The sequence below is a fragment of the Azolla caroliniana genome, unplaced genomic scaffold, assembly GCF_043228905.1.
Source record: "Azolla caroliniana isolate FFs.n. ecotype wild unplaced genomic scaffold, voAzoCaro1.0.p SCAF_15, whole genome shotgun sequence".
Taxonomy (NCBI): domain Eukaryota; kingdom Viridiplantae; phylum Streptophyta; class Polypodiopsida; order Salviniales; family Salviniaceae; genus Azolla; species Azolla caroliniana.
In genome coordinates this window covers 767,954-781,115 of record NW_028230450.1, presented here as the reverse complement: position 1 = coordinate 781,115, position 13,162 = coordinate 767,954, and the positions used below count along the sequence as shown (strand labels likewise).

The 13,162-nt window shown below is 38.1% G+C and overlaps 2 protein-coding genes across 2 annotated transcripts; one reads left to right on the top strand and one right to left on the bottom strand.

Annotated features, from left to right (window-relative positions):
* Positions 1-5,018: 5,018 nt before the first annotated feature.
* On the top strand, positions 5,019-5,738 carry LOC147854234 (succinate dehydrogenase assembly factor). The gene has a single exon (XM_087330920.1). The coding sequence runs from the start codon at positions 5,071-5,073 to the stop codon at positions 5,464-5,466; it is 396 nt and encodes a 131-aa protein (XP_087187046.1). The 5' UTR covers positions 5,019-5,070; the 3' UTR covers positions 5,467-5,738.
* A 1,211-nt stretch (positions 5,739-6,949) lies between these two features.
* On the bottom strand, positions 6,950-10,946 carry LOC147854233 (uncharacterized). The gene is made up of 6 exons (XM_087331644.1): positions 10,653-10,946; positions 9,078-9,178; positions 8,859-8,989; positions 8,710-8,781; positions 7,531-7,674; positions 6,950-7,411 (listed from the first exon to the last, which is right to left on the bottom strand). The coding sequence occupies exons 1-6, from the start codon at positions 10,877-10,879 to the stop codon at positions 7,286-7,288; spliced, it is 801 nt and encodes a 266-aa protein (XP_087187770.1). The 5' UTR covers positions 10,880-10,946; the 3' UTR covers positions 6,950-7,285.
* Positions 10,947-13,162: the final 2,216 nt, after the last annotated feature.

Here is a 13,162-nt window from a genome sequence, read left to right as displayed (position 1 = left end):
TGAAAAGCCTCACTTGACTTTGAAATTTCTTTTATCTCTATAATTTCTAAATTGCCTATGGGGAGAGAAACATGTGAAGAAACATTATAGGGGAAACAAGAATAATGAGATACTTTGGGAATTAGAAAACTAAGAAGATGAAGTGTATTAGCACATTGAAAAAGGCTAGTGTTGGCCTATGGAACCAAAGCAATGTATATCTTATAGGTTGTTTGTGATATTCATGAAACTTAAATAAAAAGGAGATTGGTAACGAGAACCCATCCCAAACCCCATCACCATCACACTCTTGTGACTTGAAGAATCTTGAATCAAGTTTCTTATTCATTCCCACTTATGGCACCAATTCGTTTGGGGAATGGGTGCATGATTCATTGACCTAAGTTATCCAAGCCATTGTCTACTTATTCATTTTTTAGCTCTCCAAAGTTATTTATTTGTTTAGGCTCATATTCCTCCCAATACTCTATTGCATTCTGTTGTCAAGCATACAGTGTGCATAAAAACCATTGTTGGATTTGAGCTTACAAGGAAGATCAATATTAAATTATCAGAGTGACATTCAAGATTTGTATTGAACACACATCAAGATAATGCTCTAATAATTTAGGAGGAGACTTTATTTAAATTTATTAACATATACTCAAAAACATATCACCTCACCCATACATTGTTCTCATTATTCTTGTGGTGATTGAATGTCTTTGATATGTTGTTGAAGATTATGAAAAAGTTGTGGTTCAAAAGAAGATTTCTTCATGAACTAGAGATCACTGATTAGATCCTCAACTTAACACAAAACACTTCATTAGGGTTCACTCATAAGCTTAATTTAGTCAAATTGTCATAGAGAATAATGTATCAAAATGGGTTATTACAAAACATCTATTAGCGAGTGCAATGTGCAAGCCCTGAACATAAATTACAAGAGTGGGCTAGCATTGTGCCACCTATCCAACCTACCTATCGGAAACGATTTCATGGTCTACATCCTTGTAGGACCTCATGTCCCATTTCCTCATAAATTAAGAATCCCTTTTTACAAACTCTATATAGTTGCACCCTTTTTCTGATATAAAGGATTACTCTTTTTTGCTCATGAGCCAAGTTTCTATTGTGATGCATCAAAGTTAATGTAAGTTTCTATTGTGATGCATCAAAGTTAATGTCACTATATGGACTACTTTACAAGATGTCATTGTGAAATGTTAAGGTTGAAGTTATTACCTTCTAGTTTCCAATAGACATCCTTACTGATTGGCACACAAACACACATGTTTATTTATTCAAATCAACTAGTGGGAGAGAAAAAAGAAAATGAGTGGACAAATTGTAATAACTATAAACTAAGATTAAGTGTGAGAATGCGTGAGAGGGACACTTGTGTGCATGCTATCAATTGATTAAAATAAGGGCATGGAATGGTGCACCTAGAGAGAGAATGTGTTTTCATTCGATACACATTTTATGCGCTGAAACGATTAATAGGATGTGAATGGTCATGGATGCATTGAAATTGTACAGCAAATTATGACAATTACATTAATATAGCATTTCATTTCATTATTCTCCATGTGTGTGGCTTGTATGGATGGTAAAGAGCCCAATTTGGTGGGCATGGGTACGGAAACCATACCAGCTTAGCGATATGGGTACTCTCTATGTAGCTCAATGCACAAAATGCAAAACAGAAAGAGAATGCATTGCTGACCTTTTCATAATTATCACGATCACTTTTCACAAATGTTCTTCCCACCTGAATGTAGCTATATGATGAGACATCTCCGAGCAATTACATCGCATGATTTCATAATGTTACAACAATCAAGCAACTAAAACCCACATCTTTTTTATATGTTGAAGGTAGGTTCATATTTACAATCCCCCATCATTCGTCACTTCCCATTACTCTAAGACATCATTTAAGAATCTTACGAAGTCCCTCCATCATCAAATTGCATGGCATGTCCAGAACAATGTGTATCTACATTCATTCTTCACTACTTCTCTTTGTGATCGCCCCAGCATCCCATAGAAACCCGAGCAAAACAAATAAACTAAAAGACTTTGTAGCTATTCAGCATCGAGCTAAACACTATGTTTAACTTTTTAACTGGTGAAACCAAACCATTTAAACTGTTAAGCCGCGATTTCGCGGTTTGGTGCCGATTGTTATGCATGATAAACTCATATTGCAAAAAATGCTGCAACTTAGCTACAAGAATTATGCTAGTGAGCTACCCGGAGTTTTGACTTTGAGTTTTCAGGCATTTCAATGTCTCAAGTATGGGGAAATTCCTCTACTAACAAAGCAACACACAAAGAAAACTATCCTTTTCAAAAAACTATATAATGAAAACTAATCCTAAGCCTCAAATTGGCTAAATCTAACTTAACAGTATGGTCAAACATATGAAGGCAGAGTGGATTAGAGTACAGATGGTATTAAGATAATCTAAGACCGAAAAACTCCTTCGAGCTATATAAGTTCCAAAAAACTTCTTAATATTGTTTTGAAATCACCATTTACAAACTTCTATCAAAGATTTATAAGCAGCTGCAATGCAATGTGTGATTGCACCTGATCGCATAACACTTGCAACAAGAAAAAAAGTCATCCTAAGAATAAATACCTTCTTTACAAGATTTTACTGGCAAACATAACTTAATTCATCCATGAAACATTTGAAAATAGAACTTTCTCCAAACAAAATTAAAGTTGTCACGAGATTTCCAGAAAACATTCAGTTTTCCTCTCTATAGCACACTCTAGGGCCTTCTAGGGTGGAAGTTCCATTATAGATAGCTTAAGAATGCTGTAAAGGTTATAGGTAGTATACTGGAAAATCTATAGAATTCTTATACGATACTAGACCTTTACCCCAAAAAGAAACACTTCGCTTCTCCTTTTTTACAGAAACCACAATTCTTCATAATGGATTTGTACACAGGATTGGCTTTTCTAAGACGGAGTTTTTGGTGAAACACAAAATATTAGCATTTCTTGATCTTTGTCTGTCTCTCTATGCGGAGGTAAACACATTTTAGCTCTTTCCAGACGTAAATTCTCACTCCCGTTTTCATTTCCATCAAGATTCAGAGACATGATCACAACTAGTGGTAACAGATTCACAACTCGTCGTTACAAGGATTCACAACTCCGAGCGGTAAGGATTTTTATCGAGAGATCATTTTCCCTACAACAAAGATCGCCAGATAGAGAAGGAGGAGGAGGAGGAGGAGGACTTACTTGAGAGAGGGATCCCTGCAGGAAGACATAGTCCTGTAGTGATCAAAAGCATAGAACGAAAGAAAGGAGGTCGTTTGTTTTCATTATTAAGTAAGAAGGAAACATTCTGCGCACACATTCTGTCTGCTTTCTCCATTAAAAAAGGAAAGATCTTCATTGCCGTTTCTGCTGTGGCTCATCAGGAAATCATCTCGTGGTCTATACCCTGGAAGGATCTCGTGTCCTCCATGTCCCCTCATAAATGAAGTATCTCTCTTTCTCTGCTATCTTCCTCGACGCTGTTTCACTACATAACGTGTTTTTCAATATGTATGTAGTTTGTTAGAGAGAGTCAGCAACGGCTCGGCTCAAGCCTGAACCCATCCATTAAACCATTTGGCGGTGTGGAGCATAGTATGAACCATACGTACCATACGTGCCTTATCATTCGCGAATGTTTCAATCCCTTCGAGACTGGTAAACACCCTCGACGTATGGTAAATACCATACTTTTGTATTCATTTTTTTAAGGTAAAAAAAAGAATGTTTACCAATGCATTCGAGTATATTACGTACTATGGTCATTTATTTTAAGGTAAGAAAGTTAAGGTGAAAAGTGTAAAAAAAAATACTATGGTTAGCCTATGGATTCGAAAAAGGTAAGAATGTTTGCCAATGCATTCGAGTATATTACGTACTATGGTCATTTTCTTTAAGGTAATTTTTTTAAGGTAAGAAAGTTAAGGTAAAAAGTGTAAAAAAATTTACTATGGTCAGCCTATGCATTTGAAAAAGGTAAGAAAGTTAAGGCATGAAAAAGAATGTTTGCCAATGCATTCAAGTATATTACGTACTATGGTGTGGAGTTTCAGTTTGGCCGCTGGCTCGGTTCAGGCTTGAGCTTCCTTAACTAGTTTGTGCTCAGTTTCGGTGCCAAACTGGTTAAGGTTTAATTGGATTGGTTAAACTGGTTCCTACACTAGTTAAGGTTTAACTAGTTTGTCCAAGTCGGTTAGCTTGAACTAATTTAAGACTAGTTCGGTTCAAGTTTGAAAACTCCCAAATCGATTAAGTCTTAATCGGTTTTGTTTGGACAAGGCCAAACCGGTTAAGCCAAAACCGAACCGTTGTCGATTCCTATAAATTGTTGATGGGAGGTGTGGCAATCCCATTTCGACCGTGAAGAATAACGAGGCAACAATTCTAAGCCTCCGAGAGGGTATTATGAATCGGATCAAATGCTTGCAAATTCGGGATTTGAAACTCGCTTTAAAGTTTGTTTGCAAAGCACAAGGTCAATGAAGAAGAGAAGGGATGAAAAACTGTGCAATTCTTGTGGGCGGCTGATGGTTGTGTACCACATCTGAGGATGCGAATGAAGCCTAATTGGACGCCAACGAACTTGTGCCACATCAACGAGCCCAAGTACCGGGCAAGCGAGGTTTGGCCAATGAGAATGCGCCACATCAATGAGCCCGAGCGAGTACCGAGCAAGCTAGGTTTGGCCAATGAGAATGTGTCACATCAGCGAGCCCGAGCGAGTATCGAGCAAGCTAGATTTGGCCAATGAGAATGTGCCACATCAGCATCGATGGGGGCGAAGGAAGACTAATTGGAAGCCAATGATTCCCATGCCACATCAGCGAGCCTGAGGTCTGGGCGAGCGAGAGCTGGCCAATGAGAGTGCGCCACATCAGCATCTGTGGGGGTGACGTGTCTGTGTTGGGGGGGGGGGGGGAGGGGGGGGGGGAGGGGGGAGATCCTTATGCGACGAACTTCACATTCACGCCATTGAAAAACAGAAAAAATACAGACGAAGGCGAAGAAGGAGAAGAAGAAGCATGGATCGTTTGCTCCGAACCCTCGGCCGATCGCTACGCACAGAAGCTTCGAGTAGTTGCCATCCTCTCAGACATTCTGCTTCTTCTTCTTCCTTGTCCTCTTCTTCTCCCTTCTCCTCGAAATCGGACCAGTCTAAGGTTAGTAACATCGGGAATCCTCCTCCTCCTTCTGCATCGCGTTCTCATGAATCTCCTTCGTTGAACCGATCTGCTGAGGACAGTGAGAATGGAAGAAACCTCCCCTCTGATACTGATTCTGCTGTTGCCGAAGCAGAAGGAGAAGAAGAAGAGCAGGAGTTTAAGAATCCATTGACAGGGGAAGTGGGAGGTCCTAAAGGCCTCGAGCCTACTCGATTTGGTGATTGGGAGAAAGGCGGCCGATGCTACGATTTCTGAAACATGTTTTTTCTTTTCTGTTTTCTGAAAAAAATTAGCGGAGCATTCGCGAAGATACATGAAAGCCCATTCCCTTCTTGGTTTAAATAATATATGCTGTGCAAAACGGAACGGTTGATGCCACCATGCCTGAAGTATGGCTATGTTTTACGTAAAGGTTAAATTTATACCTAGATTTAAGGTAGCAGTTTCGTTCTGGGGAATATTGGCCCTTTCTTGGTTTGAATCATGTATCTGTACAGAATTGTTAACAAAAATGGAATTTCCTTTCATGTACAATCAGTTACGTCTCCGTTTGTAGTGAGGTTCATGATCCTTTAATCTTGATGAATAAGTGTATTTCGAGTTATTTCTGAAAAGCTTCTCCAGTGATTTCTGAATAGTTATCATCTTTAACAAGAGAATTGATTCTCTTGATGTTTTTACGCCTTGTTATGTGTTAACTGAAGCTATTGGCACAGAGAATTGATTCTCTTGATGTTTTTACATCTTGTTGTGTGATACTGAAGCTATTGGTCCTCCACTGGATTGATTAAGTGATTTCTGAAAAGTTTGGTTCCTTCTTGCTTGAATCATGTATTTAGACAGGATCTTTAACAGTTGATTTTGTTTCATATTTGCTGGTCATGAAGATATTGAATGGAAAATAAATTCTTCGAACCCAACTCGTCCATCTCTTGGTTGGATTATGTATTTGTAATGAATAATTAAACAGGAGAATGATTTCCTTTAAATAGGTGGCCTCATTGGCTGGTGGAGCAAAGGAATCTTTAGTTTGCCCACATGACATTGTCGTGTGTATGTACATGTCCGTAGTGTTCAATTGATCTGTTCAATGGAACGAGGATGTTGTCTGATTGAAACTATGTACAAGCTCATTTCTAGATCTGTAAATTCTGAGCTTCTTATTAAATTCTGTGAGGAGCTATATTCTGTAATATCGGAGCCCTCTAGCAAGTTGGGGAGAATTACTTATTTTGGGTCTTCAAGCAAGGTTTTACAAAACATGAGTTCCCTACTTCCACCAAGATGATTGTCAATTGACTACACCACCATATCTATTCTTTGACACTCATATGATTCTTTTCCCCACATTACTCTTTTGTTTACAATTTTGCTTACACACCTCAATGTGACTACCACACAAAATCATCACTTGTTATCTCAATCGCAAAGCCTAGTGGATTAGGTTGGGATCAGCTACTAGGTCATCGCCTTGATGGATCTAATTTCTCCAATTTGCTAGGTTGGAAAGTTCCTCCTTAAGAGGCTCTTTAAAACACTATGTTCCTTTGGCCATGCCTACTACATATACATGTGAATTCAGGATTTGCTTTTTTAACAAAATCCTTTGAACGGCCAATTTCACTTTCCATTTGTAACTGAATATTAGTAAACGATCATTGAAAACATACAAATAAAAATCAAGATGACAGTTGTTATGTAAATAGACACTTGGCTTTCATTCATGAAAATAGTGATGTGGTGAACAAACAGAATATATTCACAGATTTGGCACTACTCATAGTTACTATTGAACACCATCCAATTTTAACGTTCATGTTAGTGTGATACATCAAAGTGTCAAAATCTTAATATGTTAGCAACTGGAGTTTTGAAATCTCATGTATGAAAGCTGAACAACGGTTGCATCGTGACACTGCCTACAACTACTGAGATTACAAAACGAACCATTCCAAGAGGCACGACATAATACAACGGATCAATTTGTTTGTACATCGTGGCAGAATTCAAGCAACCGAAATTCAACAAAAAATGTACTCGAGGGAACTCCTTGTAGCAGCAAGTACTAAGCTGGTCATTTGCTAGGCTTTTCCTCTTCTGTGGCATTGCGAACATATTCAGGCTTCAGCTCATATTTTCCTTGATTTGGACCTCTCTTATTATAATTGCAGAGGTCGCTCATAACTTCTTTCAAGAAGGCCTGACATAACATATCACGTTTTATTGATATTTTCATCACATTTATCAAGAAGGCCGTTCAACCTACAAAGGGGAATTTCACCTGATTATGAAAATATAGTAGTGAGAATAAGTTCTTACCTCTGGCTGCTGTGTTTCAGCAACAAGATTCTTTAATGTCCAATAGGGTTGCTGTTCATAAAGCTTGAAAACCAAATCTTCAAGTTCTGCTCGTTCAATCCTTATCCTCTTTGTCTCCGGAGCTTTAGCAACAGTAGCCTTTTTCTGTATAGGAAAACAAATATCATCGGCTTCAACAAAAACAGATATGTCTTCGTCGACCATGCCACACTATCATTTGCACACTTTGCAGTAGCCTCACTGTGCAAGGGAATGTTAGGCATGGAGGAACAAATAGAGCACCCAAAGACCCGTGTGACACATTGCTCTCAAAAAGAAGGGCTAACAATCATGAAAGCAACAAAAGAAAGCATGAGAATCAGTGCACACCATCCTGAGTCAAAGAGAGAAACGTGAAACAAGGACTGACACTTCAACCGTCAAAGAATTTAGCATTGGAGGCATGCAAATTAGTACAAGAGACAGAGACGCATGCTGCTTTCAGAAAAAGAAACCATATCTCAGAGTGAACTCATCCAGGGCATGACCCTTTGTCATAAGGAGTTGTATGTGTTATATTTTCTAATCATAATCAAGACACGCTGTTCAGTGTCTTGGCCTGTCTGATTTGTGAGAGGGAGGGTTCTCTGTTGTAAAGGAAGCATCCCTGAGGGGATCCACTTGTGTGAGTAGATGGAGAGAGATGTATAGCATGGTCAGTGCTTGAGAAAAGAGAGTCTTCTTAAGGATGAGACCTGGTCCAGGCCTCATCTATTGAGTCACTTTAGCCTGACAACTCTGGGCATTGACCATCACCCACCTCTGTCTGGCAGCCTGTTCTTATCAGTTTCACCTGGTGGTAGGACAAGCATGCTGATGCAAGATGGTTTTCTTTCTGAGGTTTTACAAAATGAATTTATTATGAACACAAACTATGGTCATGTTTAACATGAAAAAGGTAGGAGATTTCAAGAATATGCACATGATAGGTAAATCTTTCCCTTACTTCAGTGCAAGATATGTGAACGTCTTAGCTAGAGAAAGACAGATATTGAAGTCAATTAAAAAAAGAACAAGATACACACATTGCTTGTTAGACTTGTAAAATGTTAAACCCATTCCGAAAGGGAAAAACATCTGCAGAACCACATGCTTTCAGAATAGAAATCAATTCTATAGCAAAATGAATGAAACCAATACCTTGGTGATATATGTTGGACCAATTGCAACAGGCTGAGGTCTGATGTAGACCCCATGATCATTTTCAAGAACCTAGAAACGGAGACATGTCACGAATACTATCCATTTTCTTGATGAGATGCTTACTAAATATAGGTTTTTCAGATTACCTGTAATGTCCTTGTCTTAATCTTGGATTTATCCAACCTCTCTCTGCAAAGCTTGCGATATTCATCACTTACAAATGTGTTTGGCTTCATGTCAAATTTGTGTTCCACTTTCCCTTCAACTGCCAGCTTCCCTAAAGTACTCTTTCGACATATACCAGACATGAATTTCTAACACTGATTGGCAAGGCATAGAAATAAAAACGGTTGTAAGAAACTAACCCTGGGTTGTTTCTGAAAATGCATGCATAGGTATGATATCTTTAGTTGAGTTAAGGACGTATTCCTTTGGAGTTCCAGATTCATTTGCTGTCAATTCCAAGCTGGAAGATGGAAGTATATATAAAACAACTGTCAAAAACTAACTCTAACTAAAACGCTCTTGTTTTATTTATGTATGCCACTTCAATGAACTTGATATGGGAAAGAGATACTGAAATTTTCAAGAATCTAATTCTGTTTGTTTATTATTCATCATGCAAGGATTATGGACTTTTCACCCATATGCAAAATTATAATATGTGACAATATATCTGCCAGGTGGGAGCACATTTTCATCAGTTGCCATAGGCTAACTAATGCATCTATTCTCTAATCATACAGAAACACATGCATCCCCCTCAACGAACAGGTAGATTTTATTAGGACAACAATGACGTAAAGGTGAGAGCCGTAATTGAATCTATGATAGTCAATACATCCCAACATACACCCAAATGCAGCCAAAAAAATCATTACATTTTAGTACTTGGACTGGATATTCTGTGACAGATTAGAGTAAATAACATCATCCTAAGAAAGCATGGGAAAGCCAAATCTGAGACTGTGATGTTCAATGATTCGCTTGGGAATTTGGATAAACTTGAATGTATGGAATTTCAGCTTGAAAAGATACGAGCTGCATTTATCAGCTATGCCAATAACGCCTCGAAAAGACTAAGAGTATGAGATGTCATACTCTGAGAAAAAGGTCTCCATATGGTTTAGACTCTGTACAGTTTTCCTTAAAAGTGATACAGCTATTGCTATCTCAAGGAAGCCAGTATTTAGGTAAAACAGCACAGAAAAATGATTTTGTGTTCATACCAGCCCTGAATGAAAAGCAAACCCATGGAGAAAAGTGTTTTGATATATGTACCAAAAGCATCTTAACGATCATTCTCCATGTAAGCCATCTAGCTCTCAACAACGAAAGAAATCTGATAGATGGTCAAAAAGGTTTCAGGTTCAAGTTTCTGGTTAGACATGTCTACTATTGTTACTCTCATCCATTTTGATGGATTGAATGTCTAATTAAATGGAGTAAAATGATGCTTGCAGCAAAACAGTGAATGCGTACAGGAAAGTTCCAAAGTTTCCAGTTAGCAATTTCTCCTAATATTCTTCTCATATACTTAGATTTTCTGCAAGCAAGCATTGGGTAAAAATAGATGTTTTCAGCAACACAGTGAGCCATGAGAGAAATGGTTGCAGGCATAGACTCATAAACGGCGTTTGAAACAAAAACGTGAAACGTAAAACCATGAAAGGAGTGATAAGCAGGAGCCATAAAAAAACGGAAAGGTCATGTTATACAAAAGGATGTTTAAACCAACACAGTGAATGTGGGAAGTTAAGCAGACAATATAAAAGAAAGCTAGGACACAGTCGCAAATTTTCCGAGTATTGTGTCCCCTTCTCATCCAATTAGATTGACCCAGATGCATCACAAAATGAAGTGTCTATGGAGTAAAACCATGTTTTGCTAAGAAATAGAAAGGCGCGCGGATAGGAAGATGTACAGAGACATGAAAGAACCTGAATTGACGATTCTTGCCCTCTGGTTTGGTTGGATCGAGTGTGAGGATGAGCTTCGAGAGGCAACTTCCTGCTTCTGTTTGCTGTTTCCATGTGGACGAAACCCTAGGAGGCACTTTAAGGAGCCAAACAGCCCTGTCTGCGCGAGAGGTATCTAGGGATGAAGAAGAAGATGTATTCGTGGCTGTGCCTTTCTCCTCGCCGCCATCGCCACCTGTCTTCGACATTTTCTGATGGATACACGCCGAAGAAAAATCCAACACAACAGACACAGACAGACAGACAGAGAGAGAGAGAAGAAGAAGAAGAAGAAGGAAGCACGGACGATTAGAGCGATGATGAAATGAGATACTTTTTAACATTAGAATTTTAGAACTATGGAAAACACATCTCTGCCTTTTTATTATAATTAGCTTAGTATTAGTAACCTCTAATTTACTAGATACCCTTGCGGAATGTAAGCTAATTTACTAATTACCCCTGTGGAATGTAATTTTGGTTTTGAAGCTAATTTGCTAATTACCCCTATGGAATTTAATTTGGCTTTGAACACATGACCTTCTAGTTTCTATTAGACATCCTTACCAACTGAGCTACATTCATCTAGTCCAAATCCAAGCACAAAATAATAATAATAGAGCACAACCCATGTGGCCTTCGAGTTTAGCTGATTTTTCCGATTGAAGTGCTTTTCCAATAGCTTTGGAGATACCTTGGAGACGAGAAAAAAAGAAAGCATTTTGTATAAATTTGTAAATCCATATTCTAAGAGATTGAAAAACTGTGATTTGTGTGAATGGAATCTATATTTGTCGTCCAGGTTGATATGTTGCAGCAATAGTTCTGAAGAAAATCTTTAGCTAGTTTTCCCATTGAAGTGCTTTTCCAATAGCTTTGGAGATACCTTGGAGACGAGAAAAAAAGAAAGCATTTTGTATAAATTTGTACATCCATATTCTAATAGATTGAAAAATTGTGAATGTGTGAAGGGAATCTATATTTGTCGTCCAGGTTGATCGAATGTTGCAGGAATAGTTCTGAAGAAAATCTTTAGCTAGTTTCATCCGTCTGACCAAAACGTCCTTTCTTCTTTGAACCTGCTTGGTCTTCCCACTCACATCTTGATTCTGGCACTCTTCTAAGTCACCCAAAAAATAGAGATTACTGGATGGTACAAAAATGGATTTATCCACACTAACCCAAACGATCGGGTTATCAAAAAACGAATTTAGCGATTCTTGCAACTAAACTTTTGATGCATTCTTTCCTCCACGTACGAAGCATGCTCCTGAGTGATTTTATGGGCGGATAACGGGAATTGGACTATATTTGTTGTGATTTTATGGCAAGGAGATATTTTACCATTCAACTATATTTGCAAATTTTGCTATCACTCACCTACTATTCTTGAATGACTCGTCATCAAATGATTTAGCCCCAACATCCAAGCACAATGCACAAAAGATATATGAATTCGGTTGATAAAATTTAGTGTCCACACAAAGAGGTTATTGTGAGGGTTGTGACGGAATCTTTAGGATGTGAATCCAAGCTCTTGGCAAAATGTTACGATGGAAAATGAATTTTCTAACAACGGGAAACAAATCCGTCATGCCAACCAAGGTTAGTGTCCAACAAAAGTGGACAAATTTTGAGGAACTATTTTCTTGAAAGAGAAGCACCAGAATTGTGATTTTAGGGAATTTATTTCCTTGGAGGGTTCAACTTGGAGCATTTAAAGCTCAAAGGAAAACTTTCCTCAAACTAGGAAAGCTAGTTTGAGTTTTCCCCTAATTTGATGAAAGCTCTAGTTAGAGCATTTAAAACTTGAAGGAAAGCTTTCCTCAAATGAAAAATAGCTTTCCTCAAACCAAGGGAAGGTCTAGTTCAAGAAAACCTCTAGTACAGGCCTAACGTTGCAGCTACCAAAACATCACATTAATTGCCATGTCATCCTACTTTGTCTGCCGCCACGTTAATTGCCACATTAGCATCCCTTGTCAAGTGCCACATCAATTGCCACATTAGTTGCCATGTCAATTCTTCTTGTCATTTTACAAACAAACCTTTTCTTTTAACTTAATTGAAACCTTTAAAACCCTTCCTCCAAACACTTAGCCATGTTTTTGTTTCCTAAAGTACCCCATTCGCACCTATGTTTAAACTCACATTAACATCTTATAAAAATTTGGCATACCCACCCACCCACATATTAGGAACACTACATATATTTATACATCTAGAGATATACATACACACACATAACTTCACATACTCTCAAGCACACACAACATATGTTTATGCATAGATTTATAAACATAAAGCACTGAAAGAAACTATCTTGTTAGAATTCAGAAATCCACATCTCAAGCCAATCCCATCCTCTTTAGTTTGTTTCCTTGGTGGTCTCTCTCACATTTCAGGTACACGTGTGTATTTTCGTGACACCATCATGCTTGAGACAATCATATCTTATGCAAATTTCAAGAGTGAACAAGAAGAGGGACCAA

What these genes read in the sequence shown, in the direction of transcription:
- LOC147854234 (XM_087330920.1), top strand. Translation starts at nt 5,071, where the DNA reads ATGGATCGTTTGCTCCGAACCCTCGGCCGATCGCTACGCACAGAAGCT.
- LOC147854233 (XM_087331644.1), bottom strand. Translation starts at nt 10,879, where the DNA reads ATGTCGAAGACAGGTGGCGATGGCGGCGAGGAGAAAGGCACAGCCACG. An exon ending in GTCCAACATATATCACCAAG is followed by an intron (nt 7,675 to 8,709) that starts GTATTGGTTTCA and finishes TTTCCTATACAG; the next exon opens with AAAAAGGCTACTGTTGCTAA. An exon ending in CTGAAACACAGCAGCCAGAG is followed by an intron (nt 7,412 to 7,530) that starts GTAAGAACTTAT and finishes ATGTTATGTCAG; the next exon opens with GCCTTCTTGAAAGAAGTTAT.